Raw genomic sequence first — 23,609 nt, forward strand, 5'->3', positions numbered from 1 at the left:
CCCTTGCCAATGGAACTTTAGGCATAAATCTGATTATTTTACTTACTTCCTTGCTAAAATGCTTGCACACTTTCTCAAGCATTTCATGTTTAAATGCTTTATCTAGCCATATAATCGCCAACTCAATGGACGTGAGTTTGAGCAAACTCTGGGAGATAGTGAAGGACAGGGAAGCCTAGCATGCTACAGTCCATGGGGTCACAAGGAGTTAGACACGACTTAGCAACTGAACAACCCATTGTCTAAACAGTAAAGCTCAAATGATTTTGTGTGGCTTTTTCCCTTCCATTACCCAAGATTCCTTCTTCCCCAAACATGGAAATTTGGTAATTGATCTTTTCTTAGCTATTGGTCTTATGCTGGGCACCTGAATCTAGCCAAGTCATTCTAGACATTTTGACTTGGGACTGACAGTCAGTTTCTCTTTGGATTTCTGCAGCATGTAAATGCTCAGAAGCGGTCAGTGGCCATGTTTTCTGCCAAGTGAACCAGAAAAGTGGAGAAATCCAGTAACAAAGGAGAGAGAGAATGAAGGTGTGCAGCAAGTTGAGCCCACAGGTAGGAAACTGCTCCATCCCAGCTCTTCTTTAGACTCCAGGACAAGGATGCAGCTTGACCCAAAGTCAGACAGGTCAGACTCTGGCAATAAATGCCCCCTTATAGGCTGACGTGAACTGAGCTTCTGATACCTGCACCCAAGTCAGTCCTAATTCCACTACATACAGCAACTTGGAGGTTCAACCACACCCTGCCTTGCTGGTTTCATTTCCCAGTGTTCTGACCACCCCTTCATTTCACCACACACTCACTCCTCTGCATCAGAGCCACAAGGTCATGCCATTTCTGTGCTCATCGTCCTTTGCATCTGCCTCTTTAATTACATCTACCACATGACATTGTAGAATTCCTACTGGTTTATGTACTATTTTCTAAGTTCTTCAAGGACAATCTTGTTCATCTATGCAGCTCACCGCCTAACGCAACTGGAAAGTACATAGCAGGTACCTGACAAATGTTTGATAAATCAGGTTATTTCAGCAAACGCAGTGAATTAGCGTTTGCCACAGAGGCTTCCCAGGTGGCGCAGTGGTAAAGAATCAGCTTGGAAATGCAGGAGAGGCAGGAGACTCAGGTTTGATCCCTGGTCGGGAAGACTGACCCCTTAGAAGAGGAAATGGCACCCCACTCCAGTATTCTTGCCTGGAAAATTCCATGGGCAGAGGTGCTTGGCAGGCTGCAGTCCAGGGGGTCGCAAAGAGTTAGACACGACTGAGCGACTGAACATGCACGTACGCAGGCTCTAGTAAATCTGACCCCCAAAAACCAACCTATTGTCTTATTATTCAACTAAAAAAGCAGTCTTTCATGAATAATGCAATTTTGTGTTTGAACAGAAGAGGAATGTATATGAGATAAACTGGAAAGCAGTATGAACTTCAGAGGCCCCAGGCCCCAGTCCACATTCTCCTAAACCAGTCATCTGAATACAGAGACTGTAATTTTACATTTGCCACATCTTCTTTCTCACACATTTTATAGTTATTCATTTCTAAATCCTTTGACCTCTAAATCTAGAATAGAAATGTCAATCACTCTTGTGGTACCTGCCAATTGCACTGAAGTGTTTGTTCTTAAACAAGGGGGACTACTCAACCTCACAAATAAAAAAGCTACCCTATCAGCTCATTTTAAAATTTAGGGTTTTTACCTGAAACCTTCTTTAACCTTGAATGTATGTCCAAATAAATTTTCAAATGAGTGTTTTTGTTTGTTTAGTATATTACACATTACCTAGAAGCCAAGGGAAAAAAAGAAACTTTTTTTTTGTTTCATTTTCTACTCAGCCAAAGAAAGAAAATAAGCTACAATTTCCTTATGTCAAAGCTGGTTTATTGAACTTCATGAGGGCAAAATTACAGTGATGCTATTTCACAACAAAATTATTTAACTCTGGTTTAGATTTCATGAAGAAATGTATTAGCAACATACTGTCGATAAAGCACTGTCATTAAGAACTATATTACAGCCTGGATTAGCTTCCTTTGGTGTTCTCCCAAACTATGACTTTTCCAAAACGTATCTGAAGTTTTCAACTAAAGGACACAGTTAAAATAAACTCACACAGAAGTTATAAAACTTGTGACTTGTGCTTTAAAAATTAATAACAGCCACCATTTTGGAAGTGATTTGTCAATAGTTGGTGAAGTGTTTTATAAATATTTTGGAAAATATCTAAAAGCTTCATCCCCATTCAACTGATAAGTATGTTCTTTTTAAAAATGAAAACATGTATCGAGAAAATTAAAACAACAAATCACCACAAATGGGATACAAATATTTTTAAATTAATAAATATTAAAGTGGAAAAAATAAGTCCTTTTAGAGAACTTTAAAGGATACTTACTACTAACTCCTGACAAAAAGAAATAAAGTTAAATTACTTTTTAAAAAATTATTAATAAACAGCACTGAAAAAACATAAATGTGCTTGGAAAGTCTGTAAACTTTCTTCCCCCACTTTAGAAAATGTTTTGATAAGCAATAAACAGATTCCCTTCTTTAAAAAACTGTCAACACCCACAACAATTGTAACAGCTGTCATTGTTTTGCTATAAAAATAGTTACAAATTAGTATCAATTTAGATAAAGTCAAACCACTTTTAATTCTAGCATGATAAGAAAAATGGATTAATCTCATTAAAAACAAAGACAATTTCTCTTTCCTTAAGGTCTCGTGTTTAAAATAGAGTAACTATTTCCTCTAATTATTATCTTCAGTTAATTTATGTAATAGAATTATCTTGTTTTTATAACTAAATTACTCAGCCAGGACCACCATGATGATTAAGGAAAAAACTCTAGATTAGATCACATATTTCATTGGTTTCCCACATTCTGAAAATATTTTAAGTATAATCACCTTTCAGCTTAATTTCCTCTAAAATGGTAAATTCAGCAATCTTTCAGAATTGGTGAATGTGCACACTTCAGTTAGAGTTCATGGCTTACAATCCATTCATATAATAGCTTCATATGCAAGCTTATTATTTCCTATGTGCAAAGTCTTACATTCAGAACAAAAGTATTTAGGGTAAAATACTTTCTGAAATATTCCTTCCATCACTGAGGGATTGGCTAGATATTTTTTAATACCTAATTTATTTTTCATACTGAGGAGAAGTAGTTTGTTGTGACCATAAAATTTAAAGATTATAGATTATGACACAATTCTATTACAGAAACAAATGTAGACTCACAGCAATTATAGGTATGCCCTCAGAGTTACAATCCAAATGGAAGAGAGGATGAATGCATTTAGGCGTCGAGTTGACTGGGGATGGGGGGCGCATGAGATCCTATGTCAGACACACAGCTTGAAATGACTGAAAGCCAGGGGTTGGAAGGTCTCTTGTGGCGGCCAGGAGCCACGTCCACTTATTTCCCCTAAACTGTAACTTCTCAAATCTTTCAGTTAGTTTTTACTATTTAAATATATCAAAGTAAAGTATAAAGCACCTTATGACGTCATTTCATTTGCATTATAATCTGATTTACTTCTGTATATTTTGTAGAATTACTCTTTTTAAAAATACCAATGATATTTTTATAGACCTGACTGACACTGATTACAAAGATCAAACATCTAGGACTGTTGGGAAAGTCATTCTTTCTGGGCTGAGAACCAGAAAACATTCTAGGTCTTCTGCCACCAGATCTGAAGTCTTGGCTCTTAAAATGTACCAATAATAATGCAGTTAATATACTAACAATACAAAGAAAGAACTCTATGGAGAGGCAAATACCAGTTTTTATCCTATTGAGAATACTTCCTATTCAAAGGACATACCAGTAAGTGTCCTAAACCCTTAATATATTTTTTTCAATTTCAGGAACACAGGATTAAACAACCACTGACTCTTAAAAATCCCATTATGCTCTCACATGAAGCCTCCTCCTTGAGCTCTCAACGCAAAGACGTTCTGATTCATCCTAATATTGCTTCATTTCAACCTCACCTGAAAACTTTTTCCTTGTGGTGTCACAGTGACAAACTTGATTAAGTAGACACAAAATACAAAAATAAGCATAACAATGATAAACAGTAACGTGTCAGGATGATCCATTGTATCTGAGATTAAATTCTATGACTTATCACTGTCATACTTCAGAAGTATTTCTTTAGTCAATATTAGATACTGTAATAAAGACTGTGATTTAGCACCAGCATGTCATTGCAGGCTTTGGTTCAGGCTTCAGGGTAATTCCGTTATCAGGGGGTTGACTAAGCATTAAGGGTTTGTGGCTCTTAAGCTTATGAGCCAAGGTCATAAATATAGCTTCCACATGGTCATTATCATTGGGGTTTTTAGCAGAGGTTTCAAACAAAGGCATACTGTGTGTGTCAGCAAACTTTTGTGCCAAGTCTGTGGGTACCTGAATGGCACTTCTCAAGTCACATTTATTTCCAACAAGAATCCGTGGTATATCGGTGGCTAGCAAATGCTGTTTGCATTCTTCTATCCAAGACGGCAGGCTGTGGAAACTCGCCATGTTGGTCATATCATACACGAAGACCACAGCGTGCACGTTTCTGTAGTAGTGCTGGACCATGCTTTTTCTGAACCGTTCTTGTCCCGCCGTGTCCCATAACTGGATCTGAAAGTGGAAAAAAGAAGAGAAAAACTCAAAATTTCATCCAGTTACACACATAGAAAAATTTCACTACCTTCGCACGGCCCTTTGTGCTTCTTCACTTATACTCCTTTGCTCCCTTCTAAAGTGCCCTTTTGGTGTCATTTATGTGATTTAAATGTCATGATACTAGTCCAGTCACTTCATGATTAACACAAGTGTCAGAACAAGTACTTCAATTTAGCACTTGAATTCAGTAAGTCAAGTTTGTTTGGAAAAATTATACCTCAAAAATTGATTTTAAAATGCTAAAAGAAATAGATATCAGATTTTAAAAACATGTTAAGTGTCTAATTTCCACAAATTTGGTTACAATATGCCCTTCCCTGCCTTTCACTCATGTAATTTAAAATAGTAGAATTAGGATAGATGTGAAAAGTCATGAGGTCTAGCCCCCACATGAACATATATATCAGTTCAGTTCAGTTCAGTCACTCAGTCGTGTCTGACTCTTTGCGACCCTATGAATCGTAGCACGCCAGGCCTCCCTGTCCATCACCAACGCCCAGAGTTCACTCAGACTCACGTCCATCGAGTCAGTGATGCCATCCAGCCATCTCATCCTCTGTCGTCCCCTTCTCCTCCTGCCCCCAATCCCTCCCAGCATCAGACTCTTTTCCGATGAGTCAACTCTTTGCATGAGGTGGCCAAAGTACTGGAGTTTCAGCTTTAGCATTGTTCCTTCCAAAGAAATCCCAGGGCTGATCTCCTTCAGAATGGACTGGTTGGCTCTCCTTGCAGTCCAAGGGACTCTCAAGAGTCTTCTCCAACACCACAGTTCAAAAGCATCAATTCTTCGGTGCTCAGCTTTCTTCACAGTCCAACTCTCACATCCATACGTGACCACAGGAAAAACCATAGCCTTGACTAGACACAGCGTGGGTGGCTGCGACAGCGCACATAGCGCAGCCGAGAGGAGCTACCGCATGCCCGAGGTCAGGGGCAGAAGCCGGGAGGACCCCATGCCCGAGGGGCGGCGGTTAAGAGGAGTTACCCCACGTCCGAGGTCACGGGCGGCAGCCGAGAGTACCAGGCTGCGACAGCGCAGGAGCAGCCGAGAGGAGCTGCCCCCCGCCCGAGGCCAGGGGCAGCGGCTGGGAGGAGCAACCCCACGTCCAAGGAGCAGTGGCTGCGCGGGCGCAGAAGGGCCTAGAGGAGCTATTCCACATTCAAGGTCAGGAGGGGCGGCGGTGAGGAGATACCCCTCGTCCAAGGTAAGGAGCAGCGGCTGCACTTTGCTGGAGCAGCCGTGAAGAGATACTCCACGTCCAAGGTAAGAGAAACCCAAGTAAGACGGTAGGTGCTGCAAGAGGGCATCAGAGGGTAGACACACTGAAACCATAATCACAGAAAACTAGCCAATCTGATCACACTAGGACCACAGCCTTGTCTAACATATATATACATCTGACAAAATCCAGGCCCCTTTAAAAAAATTTAAATGACTAGGAAATCACTTATCTATTCTAAACATCTCTACCATCTACCTAAACATCTCTACCAATAAAAATATTCCAATACCTCCCAATGGAAATACGGGGTGTTGGGGGGGAATGATATCTAAAGCTAAATACAAGTCATGTGTTATGATTCTCTTAAAACATGGAATTTATTGTGTCTCTGCTTAGTTCCTGAGAAATATTAAATGATGAGAGTACTAATCACAATGGAAAAGACCAGGGACAGAGATGCTCAGATAGTTTTTTTTTTTTTTAATTTTTGGTTGTGCTGGGTTATCATTACACATGGGCTTTCTCTAGTTTCAGCAAGTGGGGGCTTCTTGTTGCGGAGCATGGGCTCTAGGTAAGTGGGCTTCAGTAATTGTGGCACATGGGCTTAGCTGCTCTGACCCACGTAGGATCTTCCAGCACCAGGGATCGAACCTATGTCTCCAGCATTGGCTGGAGAATTCTTATCCACTCTGCCACCAGAGAAGTCCCCTAGATAATTTTTAACTGAAAGACTTGTATTATTTATAGATACTCCGAATATGGAAGCCTAAATAGATGACTTCTATAGAGAATATCAATAATCTCAGATATGCAGATGACACCACCCTCAGGGCAGAAAGCAAAGCAGAACTAAAGAGCCTCTTGATGAAAGTGAAAGAGAAGAGTGAAAAAGCTGGCTTAAAACTCAACATTCAAAAAATTAAGATCATGGCATCTGGTCCCATCACTTCATGGGAAATAGATGGGAAAACAATGGAAATGGGCAGACTTTATTTTCTCGGGCTCCAAAATCACTGCAGATGGGGACTGCAGTCATGAAATTAAAAGACGCTTGCTCCTTAGAAGAAAAGGTATGATCAACCTAGACAGCAGATTAAAAAGCAGATTAACAAAGCTCCATCTAATCAAAGCTATGGTTTTTCCAGTGGTCATGTATGGATGTGAGAGTTGGACTGTGAAGAAAGCTGAGCGCCGAAGAATTGATGCTTTTGAACTGTGGTGTTGGAGAAGACTCTTGAGAGTCCCTTGGACTGCAAGGAGATCCAACCAGTCAATCCTAAAGGAAATCAGTCCTGAATATTCATTGGAAGGACTGATGTTGAAGCTGAAACTCCAATACTTTGGCTACCTGATGCGAAGAACTGACTCATTAGAAAAGACCCTGATGTTGGGAAAGATTGAGGGCAGAAGGAGAGGGGGACGACAGAGGATGAGATGGTTGGATGGCATCACCGACTCTATGGATATGAGTTTGAGAAAGCTCCAGGAGTTGTGATGGATAGGGAAGCCCAGCATTCTGCAGTCCATGGAATGGCAAAGAGTCAGACATGACTGAGTGAGTAAACTGAAAGCAATACCAAAGGAGAGGAAAACTGAGGGGACACTGTAGATGGCCCCCAAAGTAAGTAGTATATAAAAGAGGAAGTGCTGAAACATGGCAGTAAGTGCTTAATTAAAATGTAATGAATTAATGAATACACTTTAAACATGTAGTTAGAGATGGAAATATTGATCACCACTCTCAGGCTATCTTAATTTTTCAGTTCTGATTTTTTTTCATCTTTTTTTTTTTTTATGGTAGCTCTTCTTAGTCCAAGTGTATCCATCTTTGAAATAGTCTCCCTTTCTTCCTAAGTCTAAGTTTGTTCAAGATAGAAATATAATATAAGGCATATCCTGGAGATATTGCAGATTCAGTTCCAGACCACTGCAATAAAGCAAATATCACAATAAAGCAAGTCACATTAATTTTTTGGTTTCCTACTGAATTTTTTATTCCTACACGTATAAAAGTTATGTTTACACTATACTGGTAAAGAATTCACCTGCAATGCAGGAGACCCTGGCTCAATCCCTGGGTTGGAAAAATCCCCTGGAGAAGGGAATGGCAACCTGCTCCAGTATTCCTGCCTGGAGAATTCCATGGACAGAGAAGCCTGGCAGGTTTCAGTCCATGGGGTTGCTAAGAGTCGGACACAACTGAGCGACCAACATGTTGAACTTTCAAAAGGTGGAAGCAATCCAAATACCCACCAACTTACAAATGGGCAAATAAAATATATATCCATATAATGGAACATTATTCAGCCATAAAAAGGAGTGACATATCGACACATGCTACAACATGGATGAAGAAGCCAGACACAAAAGACCACACATCATAAGATTCCATGTGTATGATACGTCCACTATAAGGCAAGTCTCCAGAGAGAGTAAACAGATTCGTGGTTGCCAGGGTCTGAGGGAACAGGAAGAATGAGGAGTGACTGATAATCGGTAAGTGGTTTCTTTCTGGTGAGATGTTCTGGAATTCATAAGTGATGATGTGACACAGGCTTGTGAATACACTAAAAACCACTGAATGGTTTATTTTCAAAGCACAAATCTTAAATATCTCAGTTTTTTAGAATGAAAAAAAAAAAATCCCACTTCAAACTGTATCTTTAACATTCAGAAAGATATTTTGGGAATAATTTGGATGGTCTACATAAAAGCCGTCCAAAGAACTGGAACTGACTTCTTCCTCTTTTAATAATGTTTTCCCAGCTCAAGTATTCAAAATTCATTTCATCGATGAAGAATAATGATTTATAATGTTTTAAGCAGAGGACATATTTAAGTTAAAAAAATTAAAAGTACACAAGAAGGTAACAGACCAAAACATGAACAATGGTTGTCTTTCGTAGAGAATAGACCATGCAGGGGAAGGAGAGGGTGGGAGGAATTGGGAGAGCAGGATTGAAATATACTGAAATATATACATTACCACGTGTGAGACAGAGAGCTAGTGGGAAGTCAATGTATAGCACAGGGAGCTCAGCCTAGTACACTGTGACAACCTAGAGAGGGGGATGGGGTGGGAGGTGGGAGGGAGGTTCAAGAGGGAGGGGGCATATATATTACCTATGGCTGTTTCATACTAATAAAAGGCAGAAAAAAACACAATACTGTAAAACAATTATCCTCCAGTTAAAAGTAATTTTTTAAATGGTTGCATTTAAGACAAATTTCCCCCTTTATTTCTACTTTTCTGTTTTCCGTAACAAACATACATTTGTTTTAACAAACTAAAGTAAAAAAAAAATCATGCAGAATTTAGACCTGTCTCAAAGAACTGTGAAAATCCTCAATAAATGCAAGTGGTGATGATGAGTATATTCAGCCTTAAGAAAACTGTTTGTTTAAGCTAGGATTGACTCAACAATAAGCCTCCTCCCATCAATCTTACTCAAAACATTCTGATCATATCAAGACTTCCAGGAAACAAGAAGTATGGGATAATAACATCTCACACTTTACCGGAGAGCCTTAAAAGTATATACTATGTTAGTGAGTCACTTACAAAGAAATACCGCTGTTTCTCAGTATCCATGGGGGATTGGTTCCAGGAACCCCCACCAAAATCTAACACCAAAATCCACGGATGCTCAAGTCCTTTACATAAAATGGCATCGTATTTGCATTTAACTTACATCTGTATACTTTAAGTCATCGCTAAATTACTTATAATACCTAATGCAATGTAAATACTATGTAAACAGTTGCCAGCAGTGGACAAATTCAAGTTTTGCTTTGGGGAATTTTTTTTCCCCAAATATTCTCCCATAGATACAGAGGGTCAACTGAATTTAAAAGGAAGCTTCACAACCTAGATGTCCATCAGCAGATGAATGGATAAGAAAGCTGTGGTACATATACACAATGGAGTATTACTCAGCCATTAAAAAGAATACATTTGAATCAGTTCTAATGAGGTGGATTAAACTGGAGCCTATTATACAGAGTGAAGTAAGCCAGAAAGAAAAACACCAATACAGTATACTAACGCATATATATGGAATTTAGAAAGATGGTAACAATAACCCTGTATACGAGACAGCAAAAGAGACACTGATGTATAGAACAATCTTATGGACTCTGTGGGAGAGGGAGAGGGTGGGAAGATTTGGGAGAATGGCATTGAAACATGTAAAATATCATGTATGAAACGAGTCGCCAGTCCAGGTTCGATGCACGATACTGGATGCTTAGGGCTGGTGCACTGGGACGACCCAGAGGGATGGTATGGGGAGGGAGGAGGGAGGAGGGTTCAGGATGGGGAACACATGTATACCTGCGGCGGATTCATTTAGATATTTGGCTAAACTAATACAATTATGTACAGTTTAAAAATAAAATAAAATTAAAAAAAATAAAAATAAAATAAAAGGAAGCTTCAAAATTTCACTCACTGAATTCCTAGAACAAGTGAAAGCCTAGGACACACTTAGGCTGTCTGCTGCCTCTCAGGTCTGCACTGAGGTGAGGGCCAAGAGCCTCGGCAAAGGCAGGACAGCACAACTGATAAAAACTGTCAGCCATGAAGGTAGAGAGAACTATCACTGAAAGAGAGGCAGATACAGCTCCCCACTGGGCCAATGGGGAACAAACCTATGATAACCTAGAAAAATCTCTAGGTTTAGCCCTGAGTGCAGTGGTTCACAATGCTTAGAAAAGAAGAGAAAATGACATTTTGGAAACTAAGCAAGTGACATGCTTTTGTCTGGCAGATGTTAAGTTAGGAAGTGTTTTCCAAGCCATTTTTCCCAATTTAATACCTAATATCTTAGGAAAGAGAATGGCTCAAAGGTGCTTTTACAAGATATTCTCCCATTTGAGACACTATAAAGACAACACAAAATATACTTTAAAAATATTTCATGAATCCCTACTTTAAATCCAAGTATCAAGTTCCAATACAAATGGCAACCTGTTTGCTAAATCTTAAGAGAAGTTTCTTACTATTCGTGAAAGCTCTTTTTAGTAGTTTTATTACCAAAATGAGAAATGATCTGGCAAACTGATTTAATACTTTTTTGCTTGACTAAAGAAGATACAGTATTAGCCCAAATGATCTTTCTTTCTTTGATCAGCTATCAAATTTCCTCTTCCCCTATTCTTTCAAAGACCACATTTTTATTGTAGCTCAGCTGGTAACAGCTCAGTTGGTAAAGAATCCGCCTGCAATGCAGGAGACCCCAGTTTGATTCCTGACTTGGGAAGATCTGCTGGAGAAGGGATAGGCTATCCACTCCAGTATTCTTGGGCTTCCCTTGGGGCTCAACTGGTAAAGAATCTGCCCACAATGCAGGAGACCTGGGTTCGATACCTGGGTTGGGAAGATCCCCTGGAGAAGGGAAAGGCTACCCACTCCCGTATTCTAGCCTGGGGAAATTCCACGCACTATTTAGTCCATGGGGTCGCAAAATCGGACACGACTGAGTGACTTTCACTTTCACTTTCAGCTAGTAAAGAATCCGCCTGCAATGCAAGGGACCCCGGTTTGATTCCTGGGTCAGGAAGATCCCCTGGAGACGGGATAGGCTACCCAGTCTTGGCTCAGATGATAAAGAATCTGCCTGCAATGCAGGAAGATTCCCCCAGAGGAGGGCATGGCAACCCCCTCCAGTATTCTTGCCTGGAGAATTCCCAAGGACAGTGGAGCCTGGCAGGCTATACAGTCCATGGGGTCGCAAAGAGTAAGACACAACTGAGTGACTAAGCATGGAACTGTTCTTTCAAAGAACACATTTTTATTATTTTTGCTTCTAAGCAGCCTATATGAGAGATCATCTGATGATTACATAAAAGCTTCTATTAATAACTTGATGATGTAAATCAACATCATAACTAGTATTAGTAACACTGTAACAGAACTCTTTTTCCTTTTAGCATACTGTACAGAGTAGTAATATGTGCATCTGACATATAGATCCACATGGCAAATTTTAAAAATAAATTTTAGCTTCCCTAACAAGGAGAAGTGACACATTTTGTGTGACTAGAAATACTTTAAAGGAAGAATTTAATTATAGCATAATGCAAGAGATAGGAAGTCAGCAAGGAGAGAAAGGAAGCAAGAGCTGGGCTGTAAATTCCAGCCCAGCCACCAATTTGTGGGACCTTGATCCAGTCATTCACCTTTTCAAAAGCCTGTTTTAACCTTAAAATCAGGGCTAATTTACGTAACGTAATGAGCTCATCTTCTTTTCTTTTCATTAGCTGTGGTCTTAAGAGTAAAGAATACACATAATTTGGAAACAGCAATCTTAGCTATCTTCCCTCCCTATTCTTTCTCTGTTTATTTATGCATTTTCCATTATTACCATCTCTCCCGAAGGTATTAGTGTTCACTCAAAGAATTGATGCTTTTGAACTGCGGTGTTGGAGAAGACTCTTGGGAGTCCCTTGGACTGCAACGAGATTAAACCAGTCAATCCTAAAGGAAATCAGTCCTGAATATTCACTGGAAGGACTGATGCTGAAGCTGAAGCTCCAATACTTTAGCCACCTGATGTGAAGAACTGACTCACTGGAAAAGACCCTGATGCTGCGAAAGATTGAAGGCAGGAGAAGGGAACAACAGAGGATGGGATGGTTGGATGGCATCACCAACTCGATAGACATGAGTCTGAGCAAGCGCCGTCAGTTGGTGATTGACAGGGAAGCCTGGCGTGCTGGAGTCCATGAGGTTGCAAAGAGTCAGACACGACTGAGCAGCTGAACTGAACTTAAACTACTCATATTTACTTGGGGTTTGCACAGCCGAAGCATGTTCCAGGCACTATGCTAAGTCCTTTACAAGCACTATCTTATTTAATCAAGCAGAGACATTACTTTGCCAACAAAGGTCCGTCTAGTCAAGGCTATGGTTTTTCCTGTGGTCATGTATGGATGTGAGAGTTGGACTGTGAAGAAGGCTGAGTGCCGAAGAATTGATGCTTTTGAACTGTGGTGTTGGAGAAGACTCTTGAGAGTCCCTTGGACTGCAAGGAGAGCCAACCAGTCCATTCTGAAGGAGATCAGTCCTGGGATTTCTTTGGAGGGAATGATGCTGAAGCTGAAACTCCAGTACTTTGGCCACCTCATGCGAAGAGTTGACTCATTGGAAAAGACTCTGATGCTGGGAGGGATTGGGGGCAGGAGGAGAAGGGGATGACAGAGGATGAGATGGCTGGATGGCATCACTGACTCAATGGACATGAGTCTGAGTGAACTCCGGGAGTTGGTGATGGACAGGGAGGCCTGGCGTGCTGCGATTCATGGGGTCACAAAGAGTCGGACATGACTGAGCAACTGAACTGAACTGAACTGAATGTAACAATTACTCAACCTTGCAGATGAGCAATTTGAGGTTTACTAAGGCTGTGTAACTCACCTGAGGACACAAAGAGACTATGAAGCCTTTTTTTTTTTAATTGAAGTACAGTTTACAGTTTAATTGGTTTACAAAATTGTATTAGTTTCAGGTGTACACCACAGTGATTCGGTTATGCTACAAAGCCTTTTTTTTTTTTTAAACAAATCCACACTTTTACTTTCTGTTCGATAAATTTAAATCCCTGATGGCATCACAGGGATTCTGCATGCAATGACCTTAACAGGAAGGTTGCTTCAGAATTTGATACAAGCCATGCCACTGTTTCCACAAGAGCCACTTACCTTTCCCCACATAACTCTGCTTTTCTTAGGTTTTCCACCAGAAGTTACATTATTTTTGCTTTGTACACATAAGTACATCTCTTGCCTAGACAGACTTCAGTTTCATCTTGATCACAAAACATCTTCAATTTTACAAAGGGCTGTATGATCCCTCTGGGTCCGGAGACCCTGCTTACAGCCGGCAAATCTGGCCTTGGATCATAGTCTTCCAGACATATTATTAAGAGCTGTGCTAGAAGTCCTGTTCCCAGCAGGCCTCCACAGGTTCCAAGATGGTTGAAAGAGCTGTACTACCACGGTCTTAACAGCCAGGATTTAAATCTGGGCTGAGGGACTCTATTACAGATGAGTGTTGGTTTTCCCAGTCTAGCATACAACCCCAATTCTGTTTATTGTTGTTTGCTTTTCAGTCTTTATGTCCAACTCTCTGTGACCCGTGGACTGTAGTACACCAGGCTTCCCTGTTCTTCACCATCTTTGCTCAAACTCATGTCTGTTGAGTCAGTGATGCCATCCAACCACCTCATCCTGCTTCGCCTTCTTCTCCTGCCCTCAACCTTTCCCACCATCAGGGTCTTTTCCAGTGAGGTGGCTCTTCACCGGCTACTGTTAATAGCACCTCATTTTCCTTGGGGAACCACCCCTCCCCTGCCTTCAGTTCACATGGACCCCCAGCCAGGCACGTGACCCATCCCCACACCCATGTCACCACCACAGTTTGGGGATGGGCATATGTCACAGTCCCCAAGCAGAATCTCTGAGTCTCCATTTTAGTACTGGTGTTAGAACTGACAGAAAAAGAAGTACTTTCTTCTGAGTTTTCAGCTATGTGGGGGAAAAAAAAAATCTCATTTTGCTTAAGCTAATTTGAGTACAGAAATCTGACACAGACTATAAAACAAAAGATCTTAACTACTGATGAAAGATCCCTGGAAAATTAATAATTCCATCCCATCTCACATCTGAGTACAAACACCAATGTTGCTACTTTTCAAAGAAGAGCTGTAAGAATCACAGGCTTCTGATCAGGCTGGAAGAACAATGGGAGCTCTGGCCTGGTTCCAGAGATCCTTCAGATAGTGGAATGGCTTGGGTCTGTGAAAATGGAGACTGCTTATACCATACAGGACTCAAGACCAAACCACTCCAGACTCAAATATCCCAGTTTTCTGAGCTAAGGAGTCATAGATTAAGATTCCTTTTTAGGGCACCCCAACTGTGAATACTCCCATTCACTGAATTCCAGTGCAAATCAAATGAAGAGGACCAATTTGGTATCTTGCTAACCACCATCACCACTTTTTTTTTTAATTGTTTTAAATTTTAATTGGAGGCTAATTACTTTATAATACTGCACCATCACCACTTCTAAGATGAATTCTCAATTTAATTCTAGTTAGGTAAGGTGTAAGATGTCTTATAAAATAAAATATTCTTTGACTTATAAACATTGGATTACTTTTAATAAAGATTAAGGCAAAACAATGGAGAAGGGTAAATAATCTGATTTCTATTTGGGTTCAGCATTCATGGTATATCCTCTTCATTACACTCTGAAGCCAAGTTCTAGTCCACTCTCTAAGCATGTTAACCACACTGGGCATTTTGTCTTTATCTACCTATGCTCCCCAACTTCATCTTCATAGTCATGATTATTTCCTCCAGTTCCACACTTCTAGCTGCCAATCCAACATTTCCATTTGAATATAACACCACCTCAACAAAGAAATGATTAACACAAAATTTTTTTTACAGAGCCTCTCAAAAATCAATTTTCCATGAAAGTGAAGTCACTCAGTCATGTCCGACTCTTTGGGACCCCGTGGACTGTAGCCTATCAGGCTCCTCCGTCCATGGGGTTTTCCAGGCAAGAATACTGGAGAGGGTTGCCATTTCCTTCTCCAGGAGATCTTCCTGACCCAGGGATTGAACCCAGGTCTCCCACATTGTAGGCAGACGCTTTACCGTCTGAGCCCACCAGGGAAGTCTATATTCCTTATCCCTACTAAAGATACTACCTGCTGCTGCTGCTGCTGCTGCTGCTAAGTCGAGTCAGTCGTGTCCGACTCTATGCGATCTACCTTCAGTCAATCAGATCCACAACCTCAGCCATCTGAGTCCTCCTCCTCCTCTTCACAAAAAGCCAGTTACTGAAGCCTTTTGGCTTTATCATCAAAATATTTCTTGTGTCATCTGTTTCTTTCCATTAGCTTCCCTCATCACCCCAATTCTGGATTTCTGGAGCAGGCTACCAACTGATCTCCCGTTTCCAATATATGCAACACTTATCTGAACCCTATATAGTTTAGAACTGAGCTGGACTCCGGAAGATGTCTATGGAATTATCAGACATGGACTCTGTCCTGAATAAAACTGAGTAAGACCTAATAAAGGAGGCAGACACACATATAGTACAAACAGCAGAGATTTAAAAACAGGTAAGGTGCTAAAGGAAGCTGAGAGAAAGAAGAAATAGAAAGGAGAATGAGAGGTAGGGAGACTCCTGACAGAGACACACTGAGGTGAAATCAGGAAGAATTACACATGGTGAAATATGGAAAGGGAGGTTATTCCAGGCAAAGAGTGGGAAATGCAACAGGAAAACATAGGGATAAGCAAATAACTGGCTGGACCATAGGGTACTCAAAGGGAATTAATGGTGGGGGGAGTTAAGTTAGAAAAGCAGTCTGGAGCAAGAGAAGGAAGGTCTTATGTTAATTTTAAAAGTTGGAACTTTTTACAATACAATGGAGAACTACTCTGGGCATCTGAGGCAGGGGAGATTACTCTCCCTAAAGAGCAACATTAATCTGGCATTTTGGCAAGAATGTATACAACAAATTAATTGAGGGCTGGAGTTGGGAGATGAGTTGAACTGCTACAATAGAGCAGAGCATAATAAATCCCCATCTGCTTTGCATATAGGTTCATCTGTACCATTTTTCTGGATTCCACATATATGTGTTAATATATGTTATTTGTTTTTCTCTTTCTGACTTACTTCATACTGTATGACAGTCTTCAGGTCCATCCACGTCTCAGCAAATGGCACAATTTTGTTCCTTTTTATGGCTGAGGAGTATTCCATTGTATAGGGAGTGAAAAAAATGAACTAAGATTTTGAAAGAAGAATGGATGAGAGAAATCATCCATGTAGAAAACTAACTGGATTTAGGGAGCAAAGGAGAATGGTGAGGCCTCTGGGATGAGGAGGACAACATCTGGACCGTGTAGGTCACATAGAGGAGCAACAGAAGAGGCAGATTTGAGAGGAAAGACGAACCCACCTCAGAATTTTGAGGTGAGGAAGGGCTTATCCAAATAGCCATGTCTACAAAACAATAGCGGAGAAGGCGATGGCACCCCACTCCAGTACTCTTGCCTAGAAAATCCCATGGATGGAGGAGCCTGGAAGGCTGCAGTCCACGGGGTCGCTGAGGGTCAGACATGACTGAGCAACTTCACTTTGACTTTTCACTTTCATGCATTGGAGAAGGAAATGGCAACCCACTCCAGTGTTCTTGCCTGGAGAATCCCAGGTAGGCTGCCGTCTATCCGGTCACACAGAGTCCGACACGACTGAAGCGACTTAGCAGACTTAGCAGACAAAACAATAGGGAACACAGAGGGACAGATGAGGAGTGAGGGCTGGGCCAAACAAAGCTTTGGAAGTTATCTTCATAGAAGTGATACCCAAAGTCAAGAGTCTACTAGAGGAAAGCATGCAGACAGAAAACCAGTTCATCAAGGGGAAGAATCAGGCTCACTCAGGATTCATCCTCAATCGCTGCCCCATTTATCTTCCTAAAACACTTGGACTTTTTAGCACACATACAAAATGAAATCTAGATTCTAGCTGTTCAGAAACTCTTCAGAAATGTTGCTACCAACACCTATGCAATTCTTCTCACTTGCCACTTTTCCACAGGAACCTTTAATCCTGCTGGAGCATCCTGCTAATGTTACTCATCAAAATATCCTTCCAGTGAGAATGAGCCCTCCACTAACATCCAAAAATAACTTGGCAGTCACCTACTGCCTGGTTTTGCTAGTCATCTTTCTGTTGTGGTTGTTGTTCAGTCGCTCAGTCGTGTCCAACTCTTTGGGACCCCATGGACTGCAGCACACGAGGCTTCCCTGTCCTTTGCTATCTCCCAGAGTTTGCTCATGTCCAGTGAGTCAATGATGCTATCCAATCATCTCATCCTCTGTTGCCCCCTTCTCCTCCTGCCCTCAATCATCTTTTTAGGTATATAAATTTTATCCCTATGTAGGACAGCAAATCATCTATGCAGTGTATCAGGGTCAGCAAACTTTTCCTGTAAAGGGTCAGAGTACTAAGTATCTAAGGCTTCACAGTCCTAACGGTCTCTGTCACAACTACTCAACTCAGCCACTGTGGTGCAAAAGCAAGCACAATATATAAACAAATGAGCCAGGTTGTGTTTCAATACAACTTTATTATTTATGGACACTGAAATTTAAATTTCATGTAACCTTCACTTGTCATGAAATCTTATTCTTTTGGTTCTTTTTTCCCCAGTCATCTGCAAATGTAAAACTCAGCTTGCAGGCCACAGAGAAACAGACGGCAGGGCACAGACGGTTTCTGGACTTACAGTGGTGATCATTTCATAATGTATGCAAATAGCAAATGACCATGTAGGACCCTTGAAACTAACATAATATTGTATATCAACCATATTTCACTTAAAAAAAAAAAAAAAACAGAAAAATAAATTAAAAAACCAGGCAGCAGGCCGTAGTTAGCCCTCAAGCATGGTTTGCTGATTCCTGCACTGTATCATAATTATTTTTGTCTAACAAAATGTCTTCTTTCCATTAAACGTTTACTCATTAAATGTTTGTTTTACCTATGGAGGGAGAGGCCCTGATTATTTTTCTCTAGTTAATATTAACATCTTGCATTTAACATGTAAAATCTCATTCACTACAAATGACAGGTAAGCTATCCCAATATTCAAATAGGAACTGAGGATCCCTAGGTGTCTGACATTGTCACGTGCTGATATGAAGGGAAAATAGCTTCCATGGTGAGGATACACAGAGACAGAAGGAGCATAAGGATTAAATACCTTGATTTAAATACCAAATGTATTTTTATTTAAGGAATTAACTATATAATTTTATCCAACTTTCAAAATTCTCCAAACAAGATTTTACACTTTCCATTATACATATATAGTACTTAGGAACAGAATAGCAAACAGACTTTATCACATTTTATAAAACATTTTAAGTGATTCTGAAACAGTACTGCTATAAGATACGCTTTCTGAACAATTTACACAAAAGTCCACAAAACATTTAACACAACCTCTCACTTTTACCAAACATGTAAAAATAATGTCTACTTACTAATAAATAATAAAGTAACAGAGCTTTCCAGCTTTCACTTCAAGATGAAAAGTTAGAAGAAATGTCGTTTCAGGTTAGGCTTACAATGCTCCAAAGAGATAATATGAACATCTCAGCAGCACTTAAAACATAATATAGGTTAACAAAAAAGCAGCAGCAATATATGGAATAAAGCTGTTCTATATCACTTTATTTTTTTTAAGACACCAAAAAAACACCTTAAACTTTTCCCCCACCAAAATACTCATATCTTTTTCTATTACAGAAATCTCTGTAATCTTTTTGACCACAATAAAAACCTCTCAAGTCTTACAGTTGGAAGTACAAGTCAACAGATAAGGCCTTAGAGAGAAGAAAAAGAAATCCAGCCTCTCTACCAACTAGGATACCAACTCAGGGGCCCTATCAACATATGAGGTCAGGCTAAAGCTCAGGAAGGACAATCACAGAGAAAAATGTTTTCTCCTTGCTCCTCTCAACCAGAAGGATCAACTCTGTGCTCCCAGATTCATCCCATCTGAGGTTCTGCTTCACTTATCACCGCCGGCACCAATCTTGAAAGCTAAGCCTTCGATGTCACACACTGGACATAGTTCATATGTTTAATATGCTGTAAGTCTCTCTTAAATTTGCACCTGATTCATCTGTGATCTAAAGTATAAATGGCAACCTGGAGGCAGGTAAAGGGTCACTGAACCCCAGCTCCTCGCCTGCCTCCAGTCCCTCTACTTTGTTACTATCCTGCTTCCATTGGGCTTCCCTGGTGGCTCAGAGATTAAAGCGTCTGCCTGCAATGCGGGAGACCTGGGTTCAATCCCTGGGTTGGGAAGATTCCCTGGAGAAGGAAATGGCAACCCACTCCAGTATTCTTGCCTGGAGAATCCCATTGATGGAGGAGCCTGGTTGGCTACAGTCCACGGATTGCAAAGAGTCAGACACAACTGAGTGACTTCATTTTCACTTTCACTTTCACCTTCCCTTCAGCTGTCTGCCTATGCCCTAGTCTATCTCTGTTTCACTCTGGTTGTGCAATCACAGAATTGATGGTGCCAAAGAGAAATCATGATGTTAAACCACCAGGGGAGAAGAATCTTCTCAAGATCACTGACTCTGAGTCAAGTACCTTCTATCTGTTCTCATCTAACCCTCATGTGAGCCTGATGGGGTACTATGATCCCAATTTTTCAGATGAGAAAAATAGACTCTGAAAGATTAAAGAAACTGCCTAACCACCAGACTAGCCAACCACACCAATTCGCCTAAGACTGAGACGGTTCCTGGGATGTGAGACTTTATACTGAAAACTAGGTAATGCTGATCTCCCTACGAAGGACACGTAGCCCTTTCATAGGTTCAGATTTGAGCCAGGCCAACTGGGCTTCAAAACCCAGGCAATTTCTCTCAGAACTCCTTCTGCCAAACAAACTCCCCCTCTAACCTCAGAAATCCTATTATTTTCCTCCCCCAGAGGTTCCTGGGCCTAACTTAATTCTGATGGAAAATAGTCAGCCTTTTATTCTACCCTTTTCTTTGCAATGTATGCAGATCTTTCTTAACTCCCTAATACAGTGCATCCAAAAGACCACCATTCCCAGCTTGAATGGGACAATGAAAAATTAAAGCTAAGATTAATAGGCAAAAGGGCCTACAGAGGACTGATGCCTTTTCAACCCTATTTCTCCTTTACTATCATTGGTAGTAAAGCCCCTTTGGGGGTGGGGAGATGGGCCAGAGATTCTGCTATGCTATGCTACACCGCTTCAGTCGTGTCAGACTCTTTGTGACCCCATGGACTGTAGCCCACCAGGCTGCTCAGTCCATGGGATTCTCTAGGCATGAATACTGGAGTGGGTTGCCATGTCCTTCTCTAGGGGCTCTTCCTGACACAGGGATCGATCCCAACTCTCATTATGTCTCCTTCATTGGCAGGTGGGTTCTTTACCACTAGCACCACCGGGGAAGCCCCTAGATTGGGGAACCAAAAACTAAATTGTTCATGTCTGAAGAATGTGGGTGTGGGAATGAAGTGAGCCTATTTTTTTTCCCCCCACAGTGGACTGAGGTAAAGATGAACATCCTAATTTAAAGCAAAAAATAAATAAATAAATAAACACAGTATAAGGAAGGCAGAGTAGTTCCTCGAGTCCACCTGTTTTAAGGGATTGTATCAGCAGGTGGCTGAACATCAGTCAGAGTGAAGAAGTGTGTTTAAGGTGCCTCAGTCTGGTCACTGATGCCTTATTCTCCAATGTTTCCATTTCAATCCCTGAGAATCCCAGGCTTGGCCCTGAGCTTACTACCTTCTCCACTTTTACTGTGTTCTCCAGTCTCAGGAGCCACCAGTAAGACTTAAGACTTAAAAGAGGGTGGCACCAAGAATGTGGCAACCCACTGAGGAACCAAGTACAAACTACAGAATGTTTCAACAGGAAAACATAATTTTCTAAACAACTCAGTGTCATCTGGAAACTACTGTAACAAAACTGCATGCAAGAGAATACCTAGGTACTTCCTCAAAGGCAACGGGGGTTTTACTTCCACAAAACCTAGGGCAGTGTTCAAATGAATGTTTAACAAATAATATTTACTAAATGAAATTCCCATGCCTGAGAAATTTCACTATATTTCCTCTGGCCTTACTTCACTAACTCCCAACACGTGAGAACCCGGCTCATAAGTCAATCCTACACGCTTGCTACTCGATGTGTGCTCCACTGACTAGCTGATGTGCAACACCGGAGACCTGACCAAATCAGAATCTTTACTTGGGGAAAAACAAACAAACAAACCCAGGTAAATCTCATGCACAATAAAGTTTGAGAAACACTGCCTTACAAGTTTGCTATATACAAATCCTTCCAATCTCCAACTCCCGTCTTCACATCAGCGTGAGAAAAGATGAAGCGCACGCCCTACACCGGGCCCCAGCAATTAACCCACGAAGGGGTTGGCACACGTGTCATCCCGGGATAACCTTCCTCCCGAGTCTCCCATCCGCTCACCTTGATACGCTCCCCATCAATCTCCACCGCTCGTTCTCGGAAATCCACCCCGATCGTAGCCTCGGTGCGGTCGGGGAAGCGGCCGGCGCAGAAGCGGTAGGTCAGGCACGTCTTGCCCACATTGGAGTCGCCAATCACGATTATCTTGAAGATGCGGGAGCGAGCCGGTGGCAGAAACCCTGAGCCCCCTGACACTGCACCGCTGGATGAGAAGCTCGCCTCGAGCGACGACTCTATGTCCGAAGCCATTCTCCTGACCCGCCCCAAACTGAGGCGGAGGGAAGGAGACCCTGAGAAGCTGCGAGATTACGCCACCGCCACCCAGCGCGCCCAGCCCGTGGGTTTCGCTGCTCAGCGTCCCCGGAGCCACCGCCCTCCCGCAGGCAGCGCGCGTGCGCACCTTCCTGCCGGCCTCCGCCCGCGCAGGTGTGGTGCCCACCAGCCCAGGCTCGCTGACCCTTCCGCCCGGCCTACGGCTCCACCGCAGCGTCAGTCAGGCCGGGGCCCGTCTACCTGCGAAGGCACTGGGCCTGTCGGGGTCTTGTCGGTGGCGCGGAAGGCCGGCTGCTGAGAAGCCGAGCAGACCGCCTCGGGCCCGGCACCCTGGCTGGCCCGGCCCCGCCACGTCCAAGGCTCCCGCCCCCGGGAGGAAGCCGCGCGAGCACTCTGGGGGCGGGGAGAGAAAGCTGAAAGGAAGGAGGTACCACCAGGCACTCTCTCGCGAGAGGGCGGGAGAGCCGCTTCGACGCTGGCGTGGGCCCTACGGGGACGTGTGAGGTCTCCGGAAGGTCCGACGCTGTCCTTGGCTTCCCGTTTGGGCTCCCCGGACTTGGAAGTGGAGGCGGGTCCCCTCGGCTTGCAACTGGGGGCCGACTCCGCGTTCACTGCTCCCTCCGGACTCTCGGGATCGCGGGAGATGAGACAGCGACCGGGGCTGAGGGGCGCTGGGCGCCGCCAGAAGCCCACGCCTTGGGAGCGGGAAACCCTTAGAGGCGAGCTCCGGCCGCGCGGAACTTGTGTCTTGGCTGGAGCAGGGCTGTCAGTGAGCAGGCCGGAGTTCGAGGCCGCCTGCCGCCTTCGCGCGGAGAATTTCATTAGGCGCCGAAGCAATGTTCCGATATCCGCGGGACTCAGGTGCCCAAGGCCCGCGCCCAGATCACAGGAGGGCCACTTGGTGGCATTGAACCCAGGAGCTGGTACTAGATGGCCTCTCTCATGAGAGTATATAACCTACTGTGCCCAAGTTACGTCCTCGTGCCTGGGTGACGATGATGTAGCCGTTGAATATTACGGAGCACACACAGTTGTCTTCCGCCATATATCTCAGGAAAATATTAATAGACGAGATCACCCAGCCTTAAAGAGGATTCTCCGGATCACTGAGAGTTTTCCGAGGAAACCTACCATACACTAAGTCATAGAATAGTCCCAAAATGTCCCCAAATATTGCTTTTTGTGAGGAGTTTTGTTTTCTGATAACAAGACTGGAGTTTGGGGGTGTTTTGTTTTCTGTTTGAGCGCATAGTTTGCAAATTCAAGGACTATGGCGAGGAAGACATGGCATGCCTTAAATAGTATGAGGGGAACAACAGAGAACCAAAAG

At 42.3% G+C, this 23,609-nt stretch overlaps 2 protein-coding genes across 4 annotated transcripts in view; one reads left to right on the plus strand and one right to left on the minus strand.

Annotated features, from left to right (window-relative positions):
• The window catches only part of NDUFC1 (NADH:ubiquinone oxidoreductase subunit C1), a 170,467-nt gene that overhangs the window by 17,949 nt on the left and 128,909 nt on the right, over window positions 1-23,609 (plus strand). The gene's annotated exons all lie outside the window — the stretch shown is intronic.
• RAB33B (RAB33B, member RAS oncogene family) lies at window positions 1,877-22,647 on the minus strand. Of its 3 annotated transcripts, none has more exons than XM_055550106.1 (3): window positions 22,520-22,647; window positions 22,007-22,274; window positions 1,877-4,656 (listed from the first exon to the last, which is right to left on the minus strand). In XM_055550106.1, the coding sequence occupies exons 2-3, from the start codon at window positions 22,253-22,255 to the stop codon at window positions 4,216-4,218; spliced, it is 690 nt and encodes a 229-aa protein (XP_055406081.1). In that variant the 5' UTR covers window positions 22,256-22,274; window positions 22,520-22,647; the 3' UTR covers window positions 1,877-4,215. The 3 variants fall into 3 exon arrangements, with proteins under 3 accessions (XP_055406081.1, XP_055406080.1, XP_055406082.1); XM_055550105.1 differs by having other exon boundaries at window positions 22,407-22,623; XM_055550107.1 differs by having other exon boundaries at window positions 22,464-22,614.

Source organism: Bubalus kerabau, chromosome 16 (genome assembly GCF_029407905.1).
Source record: "Bubalus kerabau isolate K-KA32 ecotype Philippines breed swamp buffalo chromosome 16, PCC_UOA_SB_1v2, whole genome shotgun sequence".
Taxonomy (NCBI): Eukaryota; Metazoa; Chordata; class Mammalia; order Artiodactyla; family Bovidae; genus Bubalus; species Bubalus kerabau.